General features: G+C 44.8%; 2 protein-coding genes across 2 annotated transcripts in view; one reads left to right on the forward strand and one right to left on the reverse strand.

The window, feature by feature from the left end:
- Window positions 1–2,286: 2,286 nt before the first annotated feature.
- LOC311028478 (formyl peptide receptor 2-like) overlaps window positions 2,287–23,981 on the reverse strand; it is a 65,936-nt gene continuing 44,241 nt past the window's right edge. Inside the window, exons 2-3 of the mRNA XM_084033080.1 lie at window positions 8,228–8,408; window positions 2,287–3,661 (exon numbers count right to left, since the gene is read on the reverse strand). Of these exons, the coding sequence (XP_083889206.1) occupies window positions 2,789–3,661; window positions 8,228–8,401 (1,047 nt within the window). The 5' untranslated portion in view covers window positions 8,402–8,408 and the 3' untranslated portion in view covers window positions 2,287–2,788. The remainder of the gene's footprint in view (window positions 3,662–8,227; window positions 8,409–23,981) is intronic.
- LOC311027420 (SH3 domain-binding protein 5-like) lies at window positions 12,688–23,664 on the forward strand (the record flags this gene model as incomplete). The annotated part of the gene is made up of 4 exons (XM_084031447.1): window positions 12,688–12,724; window positions 21,730–22,020; window positions 22,129–22,506; window positions 23,400–23,664. The coding sequence occupies 4 exons, from the start codon at window positions 12,688–12,690 to the stop codon at window positions 23,573–23,575; spliced, it is 882 nt and encodes a 293-aa protein (XP_083887573.1). The 3' UTR covers window positions 23,576–23,664.

Here is a 23,981-nt window from a genome sequence, read left to right on the forward strand (position 1 = left end):
CTCGTGCATGGGTATCAGACGAGTGTCGTGATAAAGCGTTTGGTCTTTTGACTGGGGAATGAGAACAGGCTGGTATTTCACAGTTGGTTTTAGTTAAGGTCAACTAATCTTCAAGGCCGAGCTTCCCTGCATGTCACAAATTCACCATGATTTACTGTTTTTTCATTCATATTATTTGCCCTTGGTTCAACTGCTTGATTAAAAACATTGTAGGTCCTGACTCCATCAGCCCAGCAATCAGCTCATTCCCCACACCTGAGCACCATTTGCCTCATCAGCCACTCGCTATATACCAGCCTAGATTCACCAACTCTCTGCCAGATTGTCTTGTGTGTTATGCCTAGTTTTCCAGTGTTTCCAGCCTGTTGTGTCCTGCCTGTATGATCCCTCTGCCTTGTCTCCCTGCCTTCCTGTTTTTTTTTTCACCCCTGCCTGTGTTACGGAATAAAGCTTTTAGACTCTGCCATTGCCTCTTAAGTTGTGCATTTGAGTAGTGACACTGCAGGCAATATTTTGTTGATTTGAGGCAAGTTGCTGTTTTGGAGAGAATGTCAGCAAACATGAAAAATACTATATTATGATCACGGCACTTATGATCTAGGACCACAGAAGCTGAATATACAGCTTAAAGGTCCCATATTATGAAAAACAGGTTTTCTCTGGTTTCTACACCTTTAAACTGGTCCTCCCTGAGCCTGTCAACTCCCAGAATGAGGAAAACAAGCGACTCCTGCATGGTCTCTGCAGCCCACCCACTGGTACAACGGCGCTCCGACAGGCTGTTCAGATTCAGCTCCCATCATTACATAACGACACATAGGCGAGCCATAGCAATACATCCACGTAAACATTGGCGCATTCTGCCGCTAGCGTAAGCAGCATCGTCTCCGTGGCTCTCTAAGTAGGCGATGACAGAAAGAGCTCATTAGCATTTAAAGGTGCAGGCACAGAAACAGCCTGTTCTCAGCAGAGCTCATTTGAGCAACTTTTAGACAGCTGAAATTCAGGACTACGGATGGGTTTGGGGCAATGCATATCAAATCCAGTATTGTTGTACCTCTGACAGCTGTGTGAAATTGATGAAAATCAGTTTTATAGGGGACCTTTAATAAAAGCATTACTATCGTCAACGCCATTTTTACTTATCTTCGACCAGCTTTTGGCATCTGTGTCCACACATTGTACAACAACACAGATTTCATGGAACTTGTAAAGCTTTTATTTTCATAATACAGTACCTCTATAATCTTATTTACAAATTAATATTATTGTGTGTGTGTGTGTCTGTGTGACAAGGAGTACTGAAATCTGAAACGTGAGCTTTCATTACATTTAACGTGATACTGCTGCAGGACAGAAATAAACCATAAAACCATCAAACTTAAAGAGCAACGTTCAAACTAAATAGTCTGCTTTTTTTAAACTGGCTATTTTAGTGATGCGTTAGTAATACAGAGTAAGTACAGCTGCGGTTTACAAGCCGGTTGCTAAGGCCTGATGTTCATCGTGCTGGTTAACTTGAATTTTAGTATTGTTCATCTACACGTGTGTCCCATAAAAGCCATTAATGCTCTGCCCTCTTCTGCACTGAGCTTAACATCAGTTACATTCATAAGGCCATGTTTAGCATCTCTGGTGGTAGAAAATATGCAAAGAAAAGGATACTTTGATACAAGACGGCGTCTAGCTATTACTGGCTATTACTGGCTTTGCTTTTAATAGTCACACTACCTTCTGCCTTCTTTCCTATTCCTACAGACTCACCACCACTTCCACTTTCCATCTGTGACTTTATCACATGCAACAAAACACAACAACAAAAACAAGGAAAATATTAATCTAATCTCAGCCCATCCACATATATCCAATCAGGTCAGTAGTTTTTCTAAAAGTTTGATTTTTTTATTTATTTTTTTCTTCAAAAGCTTGTTGTTTTGGCTAAAATGAGTGCATGTTTTGTAAAATACAGAAAGTTTTGTCGCAAAACTATGGTAAATAAGTCAACGTTAATTTTTAATTTTGTCAAATGTCTGTCTGCTGGGTTAAAGGCCTGTGTTTGTTTGACCCGTCCATCCCGAACTCGGACTTTCTCGCTATTTCAGTCAGTTTCTTTTTATTTTTTTGACTATCCCATATCCCATCAATCCCCATTGGGAGTGAGGATGGGTTGATTCATTTGATGAGTTGAATTGGAAACAATAACAAAAATAAAATCCAGAAGACAAACAGTAAGCAAACCTCAACATGAAGAAAATTATAATTTGAAAATTGTTGTGTGTTGGAAGGTTCAGCAGCAGACTGATTCCAGATACCTGCTCACAACCTTATCATCATCATCATCATCATCATCATCATCATTATAACTCCGATACAAAAATGTAAGATGCTGTCTAACATTCATACCGATGCTTGGAGGGAAGGAAATTACTTTAACTTTTTACTATTCCTTCTTTTTCCCATTAAGTTACCAACCTTCTTCAAACACGTTTGGCCAGGACAAGTACTATGAAAACTTAATGAACACTAAATATGATCATGCGATGTATGTATCAATCTGTTGTTCTATGCCATATATATGTTAATAAGTAGTATTTATTACCAAAATGTAGCTTTTTTTAATTTGAATGTGAATTTTACTAATGTTCAATGACTGATCTTGAAGTAATAATAGATTTATCCAGTCAAATATGATTTATTTGAACTTGTCATCCTACTGATCAAATGATGTGAAGGAGGTGAAAGCGGAGGCCAACAGTTTTCCACATTTACTTATCTGTATTTGTAAGCCTTAAACTACATCCACTGTTGTATGACCCGTTCCTGCCACCATGATAGTAGTGGGTTTGGACCCGCAGCTGTCGTCCAGAGAGCGGTCAATGGACAGGGTCGTCCGTCCGTCCACGTCGTCCGCCAGAGCTCTCCTGCACACCCCCGCCAGACTGAACCCCATCCTCCTGTCCAGCCCCATGCAGAAGTACAACAGAGGGTTCACACAGCTGTTAAAGTAGGCGACGCCCTTCGCCAAAGGGTGCCAGATGGCCAGGACCTTGTTCTTACTGTCTATCATCTTCACCAGCAGGAGGCAGTGGTACGGCCCCCAGCACAGGAAGAAGGCCACAACTAATGATGCCAATATGCGCAGGGGGCGGGACTTCCCTAACAGTCGGGTGCGTCGAATGCCAATTCCGGCCATGATGTAACAGATGAGAATGACCATAAAAGGCAACATGAAGCCACACGTGAATCGGATGAGGAAGAGAGTCATTTTGATGCTGTTGTCGTACTCTGGCCCATCCAAAGAGCACTTGCTCTGGTTGTTCTTCAGGAAGACCTGACGGTAGACAAAGTACGGACTGCTGAGGAGGGTCGCAGCGCTCCAGACGCAGACGGCCACGATCCTCGCCACGCACAGGGTGCGCCGTCGCTTGGTGAAGATGGGCCGCCAGATGCAAAGCACTCGGTCCAGACTAATCACCGCCAACAGGAAGACAGAGCAGAACATGTTGGCGTATTTAAAGAAGCCGTTGAACTTGCAGACGAAGAGGCCGAAGGGCCACTGAGAAGAGAAGAAGAGCTTCTTAAGGAGGGAGAAGACTCGCGTGAAGCAGAAGATCAGGTCTGCTATGGCCAGATTCACCAGCCACACGTTGGTGACCTTTGGCTGAGGAGGAAGAAGAAACGCAAACAACAAAAAAAAAATAAAGGAGAAAGAGTTTAGAATGTTATAGTCCTGAAATGTACATTCTATTACAGCTTAAGCGCATCGTGAGTTAGCTTTTCCAGATTTTTTTTTCATGGATTATATTTGCTTTTGACATATCGCAAATAAGTTTCAAATGGGAAGTCAGTGGTTGATGGGTGTGCAAAATCCCCACTCGTTTAAGGAATAACCTGCGTGTCATCGCGCTGCTCCAACTCTGCCTGCCTAGAGCGCACCCGCATGACTACGCCCAGCCCACGGAATACACAGCTGGTGACGATCAGCTGATTCTGGACGCCATATAAACTCACCTGTTGCCGTGCGCCAATGTTTGCCTCCGGAATGCTTGCCCGAGAATATTCCACGTCTCCTCTTCTCCTGGCCGGCAAACGCTACCCGTGTCCGTCTTTCGAACGCCACCGTTTGCCTCCGGATTACTGGCCCGAGAAATCCAACACCTCTCCTGTCTCCTGGCCGGCAAACCTAACCCGTGTGCTTCATCAAACCACACCCACACCCCTGTACTACATCAGAAAAGAAGAGCAAAAGGAAGGATAAGAACAAACAATAAATACCCTATGCTCAAAATGGAACCTCTGCCTTGTCCTCTGTCCAACTCCCAACCATCTAACCGTGGTTAGCCTGCCCAGACTTTCTCCACACCTGACCCAACGCCGCACCTCACCTAGAGCGTACAACTCTTTTTCATGGTCCTTCGAGCCGGAGGAGAGAGGCAATGGCAGGCTATGGGTTGGACTGCAGCATTGCGGGCCATCCAGAAGAGGAAGATGGTCTTCAGAATCCCAACGCAACCAGTCAAGAACTGAAGCCACGAACTGGTTCGCGGCCTCACCGAGCGAGGAAACCACCAGACCGCTACACTGACCCAAGGGGCTCCTCTAAGCGGACACCCCGCAGTCCTCGCATGTTGGCCATCACATTGATTACCCCATCCTCACAGGGGCAACCACCGACACGGGCAGAGGAACGCCGTGGGCCATCGGATCGTGGAGAGGGTGAAACCAGACCCTCATCAGCTGAACCCACTGCCGGACCGGACTCAAATGCTCCTCCCCCCAGAGAAGTCAGCCAGCCGGACTCTGGATCAGTTCCCCAAGAACCAGGCACTGCCCTTAGGGGGCGAGCGGCAGGTGATGCGGGGTCACGGGCTCATGTGCCGAAGGCGTCACCGGAGGAAAGAGTTCAAATTCAGCCTGAGGGTCATGTGTCACCACGCCAGGCAGTGTCGAAGGAACAAAGGAGACCATCTCTACAGAGAAGCAGAGCCTCTGACACTTACAGTTCTGGGAGTAGCCGGTCCAGTAGATCCCCCTCTCAAACCTCGCTGAGCAACGCGCAGGCGGCCAAGTTGGAAGCAGGGAGGAAACTCCTGGCGTTGGAAGACTTAGAGGACGAGATAAAGGAAGAGAGGGAAATGGAGGCGAGATATCAACAGTTGGATGAACAGACCCGTGCGGCTCTGAAGGAGAGAGAGGGGCTGACCAGGAGGCTGTCAGAGGAGAGAAGGCTGCGCAAAGCAAGACAGGAGTTGAAGGAGGCCAGGCTCACCGTGGCAGTACTGGTCGAGGGGACTGAGGCAGAACAAGGAATGGACAGCCACCCCTCATGGGCTCCTCAGCAATCCAATGGGCCACCACAGTTGCAAAGTGACCGTGACCTGGAGCTAAGCCCCCTCCTCCAAGACGCTCCGCAAGATTCTACTCACACTTCTCAGCCTCTTCCTATCTCTATGCATACGACACTGACCCCATCACCTTACCGTCCCCTCCCAACAACTGGGAGACCGACGGGGCGGCACCCACGGCATGAGATGGTGCATGACGAGTCAGACGTACCCCTAACACGTCTAGAAACTGGCAGAGGAGGGGGAACATCACGCCCACCAGCACATGGCGGAGAGGGCCCGGGCCCCCACTGCCTCTCCACCCTGCAATCCGAACTTACCTTGCCCATCCGGAAGGTGGTATACTGGAGTGACTCGACCACTGTGCTGTCCTGGCTGAAATCGGAGTCATGCAGGTATAAGGTCTTTGTAGGAACACGTATCGCGGAGATACAAGACCTCACGGATGTGAACCACTGGAGATACGTGGATAGCCAGAGGAATCCAGCTGATGATGTCACGAGGGGGAAGACCCTGCGAGAACTCGCACAACCTCAGAGATGGAGTCAAGGGCCGCCGTTCTTGCTGACCCCTGAGGCTCAGTGGCCTGCCTTCCCCTCGTCAGCCATTCCTCTACCCCCGAGTGATATGGAGGAGATGAGAAAGTCTGTTGCCTGTTACCTGACTCAGGAAGCATCTGAATACATCCTCCCAGATGCTTCGCAGTACAGCAGACTGGAGGATCTGATCACGACGGCAGCCCAGATGATCTCGGACGGGGCGGCTATGGCGTCGTCTCATCTTACAGTCGAAACACTGCTGGTCCAGAAAGCTCAGGCTGAGAGTTTCCCGGAAGAGCTCCAGGCCCTGCATAAAGGTGTAGACCTACCAACGAACAGCCGCCTTCTCTCTCTCTCCCCTGAGCTGGACCCTGCTTTGGACCTCATCAGGGTAGGGGGACGACTCCGACGGGCTAAATTGGATCTTGAAGTCCTGCACCCGATTGTCCTTGACGGCGACCATCCCCTTTCGAAGCTCCTTATCAAGAGCTTCGATGAGCGGCTTCTACACCCTGGACCTGAACGGGTTCATGGAGAGATGCAAAGGAAGTACTGGTTGCTGAAGGGACGTCGCGCCATAAGGAAACACCAAACCTCCTGCCAGGATTGTCAGAAATGGAGAGCCAAGCCAATTATCCCAAAGATGGCTGACCTCCCATCTGCTCGTCTCCGCCTGTTCAAGCCACCCTTCTGGTCCACGGGAGTTGACTGCTTTGGGCCATTCCAGGTCAATTGGGTCGCCGAGTGGAGAAACGGTGGGGAATAATCTTTAAGTGCCTTACCACACGATGCCTCCACCTGGACCTGCTGGAGAGTATGGATGCAGACGCTTTCCTCATGGCCCTCCGCCGCTTCGTATCCCGGAGAGGGAAGCCCTTTGAAATCTTGGCCGACAGAGGCACCAATTTCAGAGGGGGTGAGGAGATGCTCCGTGATGCCTTCTGGAAGATGGAGCCCGCCTTGAGGCAACAGCTGGCAGAGCAGCAGATCACCTTCCACTTCAATCCTCCCCATGCCCCGCATTTTGGTGGTGTGTGGGAGAGGGAGATTAAATCCATCAAGGCGTCCCTCCGAGTGGTCTTGGGCCGTCAGTCCATTCCTGAGACCGTTCTCCGCACGGTGCTGATAGAGGTGGAGGGCATCTTAAATTCTAAACCTCTGGGGTATATATCTGCTGACCCTGCAGATCCTGACCCGATCACCCCGAACATGCTCCTGATGGGCCGACGTGACGCCTCACTCCCTCAGGCAATGTTCGCCTCCACCAGCTTTGTTGGCACCCGTAGGTGGCGCCACAGTCAACTTCTCGCCGACCATTTCTGGTCCAGATTCGTCCGGGATTACCTCCCCAGCTTACAGCCACGGGGGAAATGGAGAAGGGATACCGCCAACATGGCTGTTGGACAGACCGTTCTAATCATTGACCCTCAATCACCTCGTGCGCTCTGGCCTGCTGGACAAGTCACCCAAGTCATCTCTGGGGTGGATGGGAGAATCCGGACCGTCGAGGTCAGAGTGGGAGATAGGAGCTATATCCGGCCCGTGGCAAGGCTGGAGGATGGACCTCGTCAGTGTGCGAACTATACCGCGGCTTTAGGGGGGGCTCACTTATGTTGGCGGGGGGGGGGCTTGCGCGTGCCTCAGAGCGAGGACTTACTCAAAACACATCCATTATTACAAGCCTGTATGCCAGCACATAAGCACATATCACATCCAACCTCCACACGCATCAAAATCAAAACATGCCAGTCTGGTTACAAGGAATCAAGTCCGCATTAAGACGTTTAAGACATAGCGCCCCCACGCTTCAATGGTGAGGACAAGAATTGCATGCAGGCCGGTATCTTTATTAAAGTGAAATATGCTATCCTTTTTCAATGGGTTAAACAGATAAAGTGAAATTACCATTACCTCTTAATAGCGCATGACATGGTTGCAGGGGTGTGTAACGTGTTAAAATGATGTGGCGGCACCACAGAAACAATTTAACCATCACAAAAACATCACAAACGTAACTTCAAAATGACAACATTATTTGGAACACAAAAACAGGTCTGATAGTTGAACGTGTGTGTGTGTGTGTTTCACCCATTCAGCTCCCCTCCTGCTGGTTATACTACGCCACATGCTCTGAACATTGATAATTCATGTGGATATGTTTAATTTCCACATCCACCAGTTGCCATTGGCATTGTTTCCAAGGTGCGGACAAATCAATTTAACACATTACATGCCACCACCACGTAATGCGCTGTTTTGGAAATTTCCTGTATTTCTGTGAGACCAAATTGGAGCTGTATTGGATGCTTGGATGCTCAGGAAAATACATGTCTGTAATTCCACCTTGAGCTTGAATCCGGCCACCCAGATGACGATAGAGTTTCCGGTGATGCCGAGCAGGATGGTCAGAACATAGAGGACAATGGAGACGATGTCCATGACGGCTTTCACGGACACGGTTGCCTCCTGGTCATTCTTGAAAGGCTTGCCAATGGAAATAGAGGCATTGAGAGACATCTTGTGGCTGGAAGACAGAGTACAAACGAATCAAAACGCTACCCATCATGTCTGCCCTGTCTATAATGGACAACAAGGGTATTAGATTGATTTGTTAGAAGTTATTTACCTCTGCATTGTTTGAAATAGGATTACAATATTTGATTAATTGTGTGCACAGTTTAGTCATTTGTACCCTGGAATAACCACATTTTTCAGATGACATAATGTTCAACCAATACATCACATGCTGATGCTGGGTCAGACCATTCGGTACACTTTGTACAGAACTGCGTAGCCCAGCATGTCAAACTATGACGCCCCACTATGTTCTAACATTGTGGATTGTTGTGGAAAAATGAATCTGCCCAATAAAGATCAACAACCAGGATCAGCTTTTTCTCCGAGGTTTATTCCACTAAGTATTCTCATCTGCAGAAGAAAGTACTGTTCACCCCTGCCTTCTGATGCAAAGGTTCAGAATCAGCCGGAACGACCCTGAGTCTAACAACAATCTCCCTTTTAAGGAGGAGGAACCATGGACAAAGGACGGATCATGTCCTATCTTACAAAGACAAGATGTACAGGCAAGGTCAAGATTTACAGAACACAGGCGTCATAGTCCTGAAATTATCTTATGTCAATGTGGCACTTATGTTCATATCATCTACAAACAGGCATTCATTTTCGTCATAGCATAACAGTCAGAAGAGGAGATGCGGATCGACGTCTGGCCTGACAAATATTCTGATTATAAATTACAAACATCCAAAATTCCCATTACAGGATTCAAACGGATCCACTTTAGGCAACAACTACTTGTGTGCTAACTTGGTTTGGCATAAACATCATGGTTGAGTTTGATTATAATGGAGATTTAAGAAAGTCATCAAGGGAACAGACAGTTTTCCAATTGATGTCACTTGTATCAGCCTAAATGACCTAACATGTCAAACCCACATTCATTTATTTGCTCTATTGGACAGAATATCCCATTAGTGTTGTCAAAGATTCTAAAAAAGCAGAGGACTTCACAAAAAGAATTGAACGCTGCAACCAGTTTTTAATCACACCATCCATCCTCATTCACACTTTGAGATGGAGGGAAAAGCCCCAAAAATAATTTGCTTGAAAACAAACAAATACATGACAGTGTGTCATGCTCACTTAGTCAAGGACACACTTTGTGTGTCAAAATGTAAGTATTCATAAGTCTATACTGGAGCCTGACCGACCAATTTAATAGCCTATCACAGATATATTTGTCAATATGCACAGATTTAATGCATTCATTTTTAAAGAATCAGATAAAGTAAGTACTGCTTGTGTCAGTACAGAGTTTGCCCAGCAGAGAGTGCCATTGCTTTCAATAGTGTGATGTGAATATGCTGGGGGACATATTCGGTGACGTAATTAGCATCACCTGTGTATCAAGGGAATTGAGTACAGGTGTGTGTGTGTGATTGCGGGCAGGAGGTCGTCTGGAAGGTGATAAAGGACAGAGCAGACGGGGCACGAGGAGAGCATCTGACTACTGCGGTTCGGCACTCTTGGGAGGGAGGGTGTCGTTCGCAGCCGTTTAGGACTGCCGGCGATGAAGATAGTTAGAGAGGGGGTCAGAGGTTCCTGTGTGAGGAGGGGAGGTTTGCTGCCTCCTGTAGGAAGTTAGGGCCGGGCTTTAGAAGAGTGCAGGAGCCGCCACTGCTCTTCATACTCCCTGCTGCCGTGCGCGACACTGACGCCAGCCGAACTGTCTGTGCCGTCCAGCGAAGCTGCTCCCCGGGGAGTTGGACGGCATCACAAGCTCAGACCCCGGGGGAGGGTCTCGTCAAGCGGGCGAGTTAAGTTTGACCAATATTGTTGTTAAATGTATTTCTGTATGTGTGTGTGTTTTATAGGCCGTTGTGTAGTGCAGAGGGGGAGGAGGTTACAGGTGGGAGAGCTATCGTCATAAGCGGGACATCCATACGGTTCACTTTAAACGGTGAGAGTGGATTGCTGTGTTGTTGCTGTGATTGATAAATTGCAGTGCCTCCTGCGTTGAGGGTGTTGCGTGCTGTGATTTGAAATGGTGTGCCTTAAGCTAGAAACTAGCCCTGTGTGTGCTGTGTAATGGTTCTTCACCTAGATGAAACGTGCAGTGATCGTCCTGTGGTGACTGGTGACCTCTAGTCATTTGTAGTCCTCCTTACCTCTATGCAATAGTTTTATATATTCAACATGTACGGTGGCCCTGAAGTGCAAAACGCAACCGCAAAAACAAAACACACATAAAAAAGAAAACACACACACAAAAAAGAAAACACACACACAAAGAAGAAAACAAACACAAAAAAGAAAATGAGCACAAAAAAGAAAACAAACACAAAAAAGAAAACAAACACAAAAAAGAAAACAAACACAAAAAAGAAAATTAACACAAAAAAGAAAATTAACACAAAAAAGAAAATTAACACAAAAAAGAAAACAAACACAAAAAAGAAAGCAAACACAAGAAAGAAAACACACACAAAAGAGAAATCCCAAAACGGAAAATGGAAAGCTTGTTCCGTCCTGACCGCAGCCTAAGAGGCAGCAACAGGTGGCAGAAGGAGAACCAAACAATTGGATTTTGGGCTGACTTTCTTCTTGATTGCGAGGGTTTGTCAAGGCTTTGTTAGATTAATTGTAGTGTAGTAATATTTATAATTTGTATTTTATCTGATGAAATATGACTAACTAAAATGTTGACTTTTTGTCTTTAGAAAAAGCAACAGCAGTGTCCCTTCAGGATGTACTCATGTTTGCCAGTGGCTTAGCAGCGCTTCCACCAGCTGGAATGACACCCTCTCCAAGCATAGAGTTTTTAAACAATTCTCCTTTTCCAATGGCGAACACCTGCACAAATACGATGAAGCTGCCGCTCTTGGATTCTTACATTGTCTTTAAGACAAACATGGAGTTTGGGATCCAGAATGCTCCAGGATTTGGATGTTTTTAGCTGCCATAGCTACCTTTCATTTTTCTGTTTACCTGTGTGAACGCACCTTATATTTTAGTCCATGCAGCTACAGGCACAGTTTAAAGATTCACCTGTGTAAGGACTTGTATATATTTCAGTCTGTGCAGTTATCTATATGCACAGCTTACACATTAATGTAAATAACTGGGTCCTGATCCATGGTTTTCTTTTTGTTGTTGCTCCTTTTTTTCTATCAACAACCCTCTGGTCAGATTTGTACATGGGTCCAGATTATGGATTATGTTGCTGTTGATTATTGTTTAACAGCTCACTCTTATCAATAGTCAAAAACATATAGTTGTAGACATTGTGAAATGTTTAAATAACTGCTGAACACTACAGTTTTATTCAAAGATGTTTAATAAAGGTACCTGTCACAGTGTACTAAAAATATGAGGTATTGTCAACTCTTGTCCACAAAGATTCATAAATATTTTGAAGAATAATGTAAGAGAGAATCCTTTGATCAAATAATTTAAGTCAAAAATCCATTCCTCCCACCACCAATTACACATATACAGACAACTATACACTTTCTTATGACTGTGAGTCTTAGGGACACATGGCTAGGCACTGAGGAACAGGGGAAATGCCATCTGCAGGGCCATTGACACTGGTAAGAGCAGGAGGATAAGGACTGTGCCATCAACTGGACGGCCATAACTGACAGACGAGCAGACCAACATGGTGGAAAGCCCCGTAACCAGAAGGACCAGTGGGACCCAGGAGTCAGTATTTACAGGCCAGCTATTTGCTTCAGAGTGATGTAAAGGTCAGAGGCTGTCCTCCAGTCATGTGGCTGTTGTAGTCCGTTTTGTTCCACGGCCTGTTGTAGGTATTCCTTCATGTCTTCACTGTAAAAATCAATCTCTTGCCTTGCCTCAGGAAAAACATCCAGCTCTGCATCTTCAACAAAGAATCCACAGTCCCTCGCGCCAAATCTGAAAAATTAGATAAAAAGTATTATGAAGGACTTGGTCATTGCAGAGACAGAGCCTCTAAATACACGATTATACCAACCTTTACTCCTTAAATTTTTTGTAATGTATATGATGTAGACCAGGGGTTTACCCCCCCCCCAAAAAAAACAAAACAAAGGCCTGTTTCAATGCAGTTGGGAGGGGGCCCCCTCCTCTGGGCGCCACCCACTCCAGGTAGATAGGTAGGTAGGTAGATATATAGATAATATATCAATCTATCTTGAGAGAAGGAGGAGGGGAGAGGCAGAGGAGAGAGAGAGAAGGAGGGATGAGTAGGAGAGTATGGAGGAGAGGGGACGAGGGATGGGGAGGAGAGAGAGGAGAGCATGGCGGAGAAAGATAAGGAGGACAGAGGAGGGATCAGTAGGAGAGAGGAGGAGGAGAGAAGAGAGGAGGAGAAAATCCCACCAGCATCAACATAAAATCAGCGCAGATTCTTTCTCTCTCCCTCTCTTGCTGCCACTACGAGCTGTCGAGGCGGCTTCTCTTGCCACAGGGGCTAAATACTGCGCTGGTATTGCTCAAACCCTATTTGTTCTACCCCCCCCACCCCCCCCACCCCTATGGAAAGTGCAGCCCCCCTGGTTAAGAACCGCTGATATAAACCTTTACTACCTGTGGGGCAAGAGATATAGCTCATTTGGGATCCCTCCTGGACATGAGGCTGGTCTGCTAGGACGAATCCGGTGCTTGTTCCACAGGTCCACGCATTCATTCAGGTCTTTCTGCAGAACTTTACTGAAGCAAAATCTCAGTAAGCACTGGTGTTCCTGGCTGCCATTGAAAGATCCAGAGTCTCTCAGGTCTCCACACAGGTCCATCCAAAACTGAGACCTGGAGATACATTAGACATGAAGTTACTTACTTCACACAGATCACAGACAAATCAGAATGAGAATTAACTGATTATCACAAAAACATTCAACCACTGATATAATTAAATTTGGGGCTAGAATCATTTCTATGCATTTTGTATTCATACACTCAACACAAATATAAACGCAACACTTTTGTTTTTGCTCCCATTTTTCATGAGATGGACTTAAAGATCTAAAATTAATTCCAGATACACAATATTACCATTTCTCTCAAACATTGTTCACAAATCAGTCTAAATGTGTGATAGTGAGCACTTCTGCTTTGCTGAGATAATCCATCCCACCTCACAGGTGTGCCACATCAAGATGCTGATCTGACATCATGATTAGTGCACAGGTGTGCCTTAGACTGTCCACAATAAAAGGCCACCCTGAAATGTGCATTTTTTTGCTTTATTGGGGGTCTGGGGACTCAGAACCAGTCAGTATCTGGTGTGACCACCATTTGCCTCATGCAGTGCAACACATCTTCTTCGCATAGAGTTTATCAGATTGTCAATTGTGGCCTGTGGAATGTTGGTCCACTCCTCTTCAATGGCTGTGCGAAGTTGCTGGATATTAGTGGGAACTGGTACACGCTGTCGTATACGCCGGTCAAGCACATCCCAAACATGCTCAATGGGTGACATGTCCGGTGAGTATGCTGGCCATGCAAGAACTGGGACATTTTCAGCTTCCAAGAATTGTGTACAGATCCTTGCAACATGGGGCTGTGCATTATCTTGCTGAAACATGAGGTGATGTTCATGGATGTATGGCACAACAATGGGCCTCAGGATCTCATCACGGTATCTCTGTGTATTCAAAATGCCATCAATAAAATGCACCTGTGTTCTTCGTCCATAACAGATGCCTGCCCATACCATAACCCCACCACCACCATGGGCCACTCGATCCACAACATTGACATCAGCAAAGCGCTCACCCACACGACGCCACACACGTTGTCTGCCATCTGCCCTGAACAATGTAAACCGAGATTCATCCGTGAAGAGAACACCTCTCCAACGTGCCAGACGCCATCGAATGTGAGCATTTGCCCACTCAAGTCTGTTACGGCGACAAGCTGGAGTCAGGTCAAGACCCCGATGAGGACGACGAGCATGCAGTTGAGCTTCCCTGAGATGGTTTCTGACAGTTTGTGCAGAAATTGTTTGGTTATGCAAACCAATTGTTTCAGCAGCTGTCTGAGTGGCTGGTCTCAGACGATCTTGGAGGTGAACCTGCTGGATGTGGAGGTCCTGGGCTGGTGTGGTTACACGTGGTCTGCGGTTGTGAGGCCGGTTGGATGTACTGCCATATTCTCTGAAACGCCTTTGGAGACGGCTTATGGTGGAGAAATGAACATTCAATGCACGAGCAACAGATCTGGTTGACATTCCTGCTGTCAGCATTCCAATTGCACGCTCCCTCAATGCTTGTGGCATCTGTGGCATTTTGCTGTGAGACAAAACTGCACATTTCAGAGTGGCCTTTTATTCTGGGCAGTATAAGGTACACCTGTGCACTAATCATGATGTCAGATCAGCATCTTGATGTGGCACACCTGTGAGGTGGGATGGATTATCTCAGCAAAGCAGAAGTGCTCACTATCACACATTTAGACAGATTTGTGAACAATGTTTGAGAGAAATGGTAATATTGTGTATCTGGAATGAATTTTAGATCTTTAAGTCCATCTCATGAAAAATCGGAGCAAAAACAAAAGTGTTGCGTTTATATTTTTGTTGAGTGTATGAAAAAGTTGAAGAACACCAATTTGAACAGAGCAATGAAGCAAATGCAAAGCTGTTATTGTTATTTAATGTGGATAATACAATGACAGACAGGCGTAAAAATCAGTTAAACACAGTCGATCACTATACAGTTTCTAATGTACTTTTCATCTATCAAACAGATATTTACCAACCTTCCTCTTCTGAAAAAAGACCACCACGACTCAATGCGCTGATTCCCTGTTGATGAGCCGTAACTGTGACTGGACAAGCCCGCATAGTAGTCCGTATGCCCATGGCGGAGGTTACACTGTATTGCTGCCATTGTTCCATTTTCTGTTCCGAGGTCAGTTCGTAATCTCATTGGAACAACACCAGTACTCTTGACGCAGTTGATGTAGTTGTGAGCAATGACAGATGGATTGTTGTTTGACAGTCCACAAACAAGCCACATGATTCTTCGTGAAAATCCATCTATGCATCCCGAGAGAGCCAGGCCAAATGGTTTGAGTTTGTCGTACCCATCTACATGCCATATATAGTTTGGACCCATGGAGTGGTACGTCCGCCGTGTAAACCTCCTGCGTCTCCTCAAAGCCGTCTGTTGTTGATTCAATTGTCTCAGCAACCTCATTACAACGTCACGTTTAACACGCAGTCAATGTTTTTGTAGTAGGACTTGCCACATAGTCCGATATCCAAACAGTATCCCCGGTCCATCAAGCTCGCTCAGAATTGCACGCCTCACCTCGGATAGTGGGGAATAGTTACGGCGTCTAAGTAAGCCGGCTTCTTTCAAACGGGTCTTCAGCGTTCGAAGACTCATCTTACGACCGTGAATAGTCGACAACATGTCAACTATCACGTCGTATTGGTGTCCTGCATCAAAATACTGCTTTATAATAGAGAGTTTGGTTTCGCTGTCCATTTCGTCGTTCATGTTCGTCTTCTTCTTGTGTTCGTTTCTGGCGGCGTAGACGGGAAAGCAAGTTTAGTTTCCGGGGCAAGCCTACCTTGTCCAATCAGCGATGTCCGCCGAAGGTAACACTTCCGTTTTGGGATTTCTTTTTTGTGTGTGTTTCCTTTCTTGTGTGTGTTTGCTTTTTTGTGTTTGCTTTCTTTTTTGTGTTCGCTTTCTTTTTTGTGTTTGTTTTCTTTTTTGTGTTTGCTTTCTTTTTTGTGTTTGTTTTCTTTTTTGTGTTCATTTTCTTTTTTGTGTTTGCTTTCTTTTTTGTGTTCGTTTTCTTTTTTTTGTTAATTTTCTTTTTTGTGTTTGCTTTCTTTTTTGTGTTTGTTTTCTTTTGTGTGTGTGTTTTCTTTTTTGTGTGTGTGTTTTCTTTTTTGTGTGTGTTTTTTGTTTTTGCAAGGCAAGGCAAGGCAAGGCAATTTTATTTGTATAGCACATTTCATACACAAGGCAGACTCAAAGTGCTTCACATCATAAAACAAAGTGAGAAGAAAAAAGAAAAGAAAAATAGAAGAATTAAAAGAAAATAATAAAAATTTTAAAAATGCATTACAGAAAGAAAATAGAATAAAAACATATTTGCAATAATTAAAAACAGTGCAGACATTAAAAGATTTAGCAGAAAGCTATGGTGAACATAAAAGTTTTCAGTCTAGTTTTAAAAGTGGTCAGAGTTGGGGCAAGTCTTACATCTTCAGGAAGTTTATTCCAGCCATTTGTTGCATAGTGACTAAATGATGCTCTCCCGTGATTGTTGTTTACTCTGGGAATCACTAACAGATTGGTCTCAGAAGATCTTAGTGGTCTAGAAGGCTTATGTAGTGGGAGCATATCAGTGATATACTTCGGTCCTAGACCATGTAGTGATTTATATGTGAGCAGGAGGATTTTGAAATCAATCCTCTGACATACAGGGAGCCAATGTAAGGATTTAAGAATTGGTGTAATGTGCTCACATTTTTTGGTCTTTGTAAGAACTCTAGCAGCAGCGTTCTGAACAAGCTGTAGCTGCCTGACAGTTTTTTTCGAAAGACCTGCAAGGAGACCATTACAGTAATCTAGCCTACTAGTAATAAAGGCATGTACAAGTTTTTCTAAGTCTTGAGCTGACATGAGCCCTCTAAGTCTTGCTACATTTTTTAGGTGATAGTAGGCTGATTTTGTTACTGATTTAACGTGACTGTCGAAATGTAAATCAGAATCCATAATAACCCCAAGATTTCTGGCTTTGTTTGAGGTTTTCAGGGACAGAGAGTGAAGGTGTTGAATTACTTTAAACCTTTCTTTTTTAGCACCAAAAACAATTATCTCAGTTTTGTCCTCATTTAGTTGTAGGAAGTTTTGGCACATCCAGTCTTTGACTTGCTCAATGCACTGGCACAGAAGATCTATGGGGCGATAGTCGTTTGGTGATAGTGCTACATAGATTTGGGTGTCATCGGCATAGCAATGGTGGTCATTGTTATTATTTTGCATGATTTGTCCTAGTGGGAGCATGTAGATGTTGAATAATGTTGGCCCCAAGATTGAACCTTGGGGGACTCCACACGTTACATTGGTAGGTTCTGATACAAAGTCGCCAATGGAAACAAAATAGTTCCTATCTTGTAGATATGACTTGAACCAGTTTAAGGCTGTGCCTGAGAGCCCCACCCAGTTTTCCAACCTGTCCAAGAGTATTGAGTGGTCGACAGTGTCAAATGCAGCACTGAGGTCTAATAGCATTAATATTGAAGTTTTGCCAGAGTCTGTGTTAAGACGGATGTCATTTACAACTTTAATAAGGGCCGTCTCGGTGCTATGAAAAGGTCGAAATCCTGACTGGAAGTTGTTGTGGCAGCCAGTTGAAGCCAGGAAGTGATTTAGTTGTTGGAGGACAACTTTCTCAATTATTTTACTTATGAAGGGTAGATTTGAAATTGGTCTGTAGTTGTTGATAATAGAGGCATCTAGGCTCCGCTTTTTTAGAAGGGGTTTAATGACTGCAGTTTTGAAGGCCTTTGGGAAATTGCCTGATTGAATGGAGTTATTAACTATTTGCAATACGTCTATTGATAGGCAGTCAAAAACATTCTTAAAAAAGTTGGTAGGTAAAGCATCAAGGCAGCAGGTGGATGATTTTAGATTTGTCACCGTTTCCACTAGAGTTTTAGAGTCTATGGCATTAAAGCTTGCCATCATTGCTGTGTTACTTTTGCCTGAACAGGGTGGTGATCCAACTTTTTTGTTTGAGATATTGATGGCGCGTCTGATGCCTTCAATTTTATTAGTATAAAAGAATGCAAACTCATTGCATTTCTGCGTGGAATGGAGTTTAGCTGGTATTTGTGTTGGGGGGTTGGTCAGTCTGTCAACAGTTGCAAATAGGGTTTTCGCCTTATTAGTGTTGTTGTTTATGATATTGGAGAAGTATGTTTCTCTCGCACTTTTTAAGACTAAATTGTAGGCCCGGAGGCTCTCTTTATAGATGTCATGGTGAATATGAAGTTTAGTACTCCGCCAGATTCGTTCAGCCTTCCTGCACTCTCTTCTCTGGGCTGTCACAACAGCAGCTTTTCTCCAGGGTGCCTTTTGCTTACCAGAAATTGTTTTAACCGTAGCAGGTGCAATGACATCTATGACATTCAGAATTTTGGAATTAAAGATGTTTACAAGATCATCAGCATGACATGGGTTTAGAGGTGGTAACGAGGAAATGGCATTTTTAAAGAGTACATTGGCATGTTCATTGATGTACCGCTTTTTGACCTTATTTGATTCTGTTTGTGTGTCAGGAATGAAAGAAATATTAAAGAAAACACAGAAGTGATCAGACAATGAAGGATCAGTCACAAAAACATCAGAAACATTGAGACCTTTTGTGATAATCAGGTCCAGGGTGTGTCCCTTACAATGAGTAGCCTCTTTCACATGTTGAGAAAGGTCAAATGTGTCTAGAATATTAAAAAGTTCTTTTGCACCCTTGTCATTCAAATCATCAATATGAAAATTAAAGTCACCAGTTATAACTAGGCAGTCAAAATCAGTGGAGATGCTAGACAATAATTCAGTAAAATCATCGAAAAAATTTGACGAATATTTAGGTGGCCTGTAAATAATTAACAGGAGAACTCTGGGAGAGCATTTCAACACAGCACAAAGATATTCGAATGATGGAAAAACACCAAGGGACATCTGTTTCCCCTGAAATGTATTTTTAAATATAGCAGCAACCCCTCCACCTCTTTTCCCAGATCTACAAACATCAATAAAATTATAGTTGGGGGGTGCTGTCTCGATCAGAATGCTTGCACTGTTATTTTGTTCTAGCCATGTTTCAGTTAAAAACATAAAATCAAGTTTAGAAGTGGTAATAAAATCATTGACTAAAAATGATTTGTTATTAAGAGACCTTACATTTAGCAGACCCATCCTGATGGTGTTATTGACAGGCTTTGAGGTTGACTTTGATTTTGAGAGAACAGGAATGAGATTGTTTAGGTTAGCAGTGTGTTCAAGTTTCCCAATGTTTACTCTCTTAGTAGTCACAACAGGAATGCAGAAGGTGCCATGTTTTGATGTAGGCGACCTTGGGTCCAGCTGATAATGCGGTCTACTGCTGAACCCTTTTCTGTCTCAGTAATATTCAGGGCTGCTGTCAGGGTGGGGAGGGGGTGGCCAAAAGGGAAGAGGTGGCCATAAGGGAAGAGTCTTGGAGGAGGGGGTCTTGGATTTTAGTGACTTAGTTGCAGCTTTGGAAGAGGGGGTCTTGGGTTTTAGTGACTTAGTTGCAGCTTTGGAAGAGGGGGTCTTGGATTTTGGTGACTTCGTTGCAGCCTTGGAAGAGGGGGTCTTGAGTTTTGGTGACTTAGTTGCAGCCTTGGGAGAGGGGGTCTGAGTAGGGCGGGGGGTAGGTGGGGGTAGCTCCTGGAATTCCAAGGGGGAGGAGGGGAGAGAAAGGTTTATTGGAGGGAGGGAGAATGACGAAGACCTGGATTGGGATTTGGGAGGGGTGGGGGAGGGATCCACATTCAGTCCTCCTTCGACGTTGTTGATAATCTGAGAAGGGCGGGGGGTAGGTGGGGGTAGCTCTTGGAACTCCAAGGGGGAGGAGGGGAGAGAAAGGTTTATTGGAGGGAGGGAGAATGATGAAGACCTGGATGGAGATTTGGGGGTGGGGGGGTGGGGGAGGGATCCACATTCAGTCCTCCTTCGACGTTTCTGATAATCTGTGTTTCGTCTTCCCTCTTTGTTGGTTCCTCTCGTCTCTTGTCCTTGGCGACAGATGGATGACGCAGGCAGTAAGACATGTTGGTGATGAATAGCTTTGCTCCCAGCTTATTTAGGCAAAGTCCGTTTGTCTTAAAAAGATGCCTGCGGTCCCAGAAAAAGCGGAAATTGTCAATAAAATGCATTGGGCGAGCAAGAGATGCAGTTGAGAGCCATTTGTTGAGCCAGAACAGTCTACTGAATGTCTCAGCTCCTCTCCCGGTCAGGGGCAGAGGGCCACTGATGAAAACCTCAGCATTCACAGAGCTGACTGTTTCAAAGAGTTTGTTGAAGTCCTCTCTCAACTCTGTTGATTGTTGTTTTTCAATGTCATTAAATCCAATGTGCAGAATGATATTTTTCACAGTTGGGTGTGCAGCCACAATTTCCAGGATTCTTTTTTCCAAATCAGACACCGTATCCTTCGGAAAGCAGAGTACTTTGATGTTATTACTGCTTTTCATATCTTTTACAGAAAAGGTCACCCACAATCAGATTTTCAGGCCCTGTCGTTAGCTTTCTCTGTGGCTTTAAGTTAGCAGGTCTTACCCTGCTGCGTGGTGGTGGGGGGTTATCCAGGCAGTCAGAGGGGGATCCATGGTCCTGCAGCAGTGGAGCAAACCTGTTCTTTAGTTGAACAGTTGTTTGCTGGGGAGGTTTCTTGGTAGCTCTCCTCTCCCCAGCTGTCCGCTGCTGTGTCCTACGAGGCAGTGGGGTTGAGGAGGCGCTGTGCCTGGATGGAGATGGTAACGCAGGCCAGCCGGTCAGATCACAGATATCGGGGCGCTGGGTCCTGCCAGATATCCGTTCTCCCATGTCACAGGGAAATGGTCTTCTCTTTGGCTTCGCACCAAGTGTGTTCCAGGGAGGATTATCGCTGGTAGATTTATTACCGTGTACAGGATCCTCCCGTTTCTTCATAGCTTCATTATTGCTACTTAGCTGGGTTCTAGCATGCTCCTGTCCACTGTTTTGAGTCAGTGCTAGAGTGGTGTTGTTCCCACAAAGTCCATTCACTTCTACATTTACTTCTAACCGATTCATTTTTGTTTCCAGCAGTAAAATCTTCTGTAGGAGTTTATGGTAATCTTCCGTAGAGAAGGGAGGCATCTTCTGCTAATTACCTTTAGCAGGCTCAGGCTTATCTTGTTTGGTAGGCCTCCTCGCGTAGCGTTGAGGAAGTCGTAAAAATATTGAAAAATGCCCGTTTTATCTCAAAGAAAATATAATCCCACTGGTTTTGTAAATATCCAGGAGCTGCTGCTCTTTGTTTCTTATTGAGGAGAAGCAGATAGCAAAAAATAGCAGAAAATCGCAGGCAGGGGTGAGAGCAAAGAGGAAAAGCGTCTGCACTGTAGCAAAGCCGGAAGCAGTCTCGGTTGCGTTTTGCACTTCAGGGCCACCGTAAACATGTGATCATTTAATAAAGATTGTATATTTTCCTACACCGTTGTGATTATTTAAAGGCTCTGACACTGGCAGTATTTTCCTGCCAAAGGATAAAACCCATATTTATTACAATAGCAATACAACCTGGTATAATGTAACACAACATTGTAGCAAAATACAGCTGGAGTCACAAGGAATGTAACACCCGCCTGACTGACAGAGAAACTGTTTTTAAATCCTCACAGCAACTCAAACGCCACGTGGATGAGCGTCAGGCCAAAGTTGTGGTCGCTAAGGCTGACTACCGCGCGGCACTACGCAACCTGGAGAGCATCTCCGAAGAGATCCACGCCCAGAGGCGCTCCCTCGCCATGGGTACCAGGGAACAGGGCATCGGTGCGGAGGGAGACGAGGGCAACGAGGACATCACCAACTTCACGATGGAGTCAGACGGTCTGTCAAGTGAGTATAACTGAAGCTTAGCGTCCACGTCGTCCAACTGCACCAAGGTTTTTTGTTGTTGTTGTAGTCTGTGTGTCTGCATGTTTAATGTGCATATGTGTGTTTCAGTGGTGTCCGTATCAATTGATGAAGAGGGCAGTCACAGTAACAGCTCAGAGGAGGAGACAGACACCTCCTCACCCCAAGCCATGTCCTCTTCATCCTCCTCCCAACCCTCCACCTCTGCCTCCACTCCCCTGGACATGCCCGGCCCTTACCCCTTCTCCTCCTCCTCCTCCTCCTCGCTCTGCACCCCCTGCTCCTGCCTGTCCACCTCACCCTCTTCCTCCGTCCTCGCCTCCTCCTGTCCCGGTGGACTGGAATTAGCGAGTCCCTGTAGCTCTCATGACCCAGACTCGGTGTGGGGTTCTGGGCATACCTCGCCTCTCCTGGGCCCTCGAAGCCAGTGCAGTGGAGCTTCTTCTCCAGACTGCGACCAGGAGAGAGGTGTGTGTTCATCGCATCAGCGTGTACATGTGTGTTGACCATGTGATGTTTCATCCTATATGTTGTTTGGAAGAGCAGCATTAAATAAATAGTAAATACATAAATAATAAAATACTTTCTGAGTGTGTGATTAGAAGATCAATACTAATTTCATGAAAGTGTTTAGTTAAGAGCTGGAGTCTTGCAAACATTTCTCTTTGTGTAAACCAAAACTCACTAATAATTATGTTGTTATGGTGTATTTTTAACTTTGGAAAGAGCCAGGCTAACTACTTCCCTTTAAACACCACTAACCTGGACTAAGATGGGCTAACTGGTCTCGACGCATTGTTGATATAAAATACACAAATGAGATCTTAAATAAACAAAAAAACTTCTGTAAAATATCATCATTCAAAAAATACAGTACACATCTAGTGAGTTGTCAGCGCTCCATTTCAGGCTTCTTTATTGCAAGTTACATCAGAAGTAGAAGTTGATACATTATTCCTAAAAAATAAATAATAATTGACGAGAACTAAGTATTTAAGATCATGTGTGACTTGAATCATAAATTTGAGACTTGAACTTCTACACAATGTGTTTACTAAAAGCAGTTAAAATGAAAGCTCTCAGGTGTAAAAGTGTTTCTAATATAAATGTATATATTTTCAAAGTCTAATGCCATTATTCCACACCTTTTACTAAGGAAAATGTCAATCTTTAGTTTGACTTCTGCCCTTTAGTAAGATAGAAAAGTGGTCCACTGAAATAAAAATGGGGGAAGAGAGGGAAGAGTTTGATTTTCAAGAAAGTTCTATTTCAGTCAGCAATGATGCATTTGTGCATCATTGGTTTACTTAAACATGCACATTTATTCACCGTTGCATGCCCTCCATTTCTGTGTGTTGCAGGTGACAGAGCTGAGGGAGCAGAGGCGACGCTAGAAGCCAGTTTGAACAAGCTAACCTTGACTGTAGCACAAAAGCAAGAAGGGGACTCTGGAGATGAACAAGATCCCCATATCATTAACCCTGAAATGTCCCCACCAAGCTCGGCTGCTACCGTTCTGTTACTCAACAGTGTCTAATAAACTTAAACGCTCCATCCAGCTTCAAGCCTCAAAACTGGACTCTGGCAGAAGACGTGGAGCAGGGCGAAATGCTAAATCTGATCAATGACAACCTGCTCACCTCTGATCATCCAATCACGTTATATACAAAAGATGATATACGTAGTGTATTATAAACAAATGAGAGCAGGGATAAGAGGAGCGATCTATTGGTATTATTATTAGTGCAATGTGAAAGACTACATTTCTCATAGGCCTCCTTGCTTGTCGCCATTGAACAGATTTCTCTCGCTCCGTTTCTCCTAAAAGAAGTCTATTTGTGCAGCGAAGGAGTTTGTGTTGTACAGCCGTCCTTCCTTTGGCGTATTGTAAAGGCTGTCAAGTCTCATTAATGTCTACAGCTTTAAACTTTAATGTGGTAACC

Source organism: Eutrigla gurnardus (assembly GCF_963514095.1).
Source record: "Eutrigla gurnardus genome assembly, chromosome: 17".
Classification (NCBI taxonomy): Eukaryota; Metazoa; Chordata; class Actinopteri; order Perciformes; family Triglidae; genus Eutrigla; species Eutrigla gurnardus.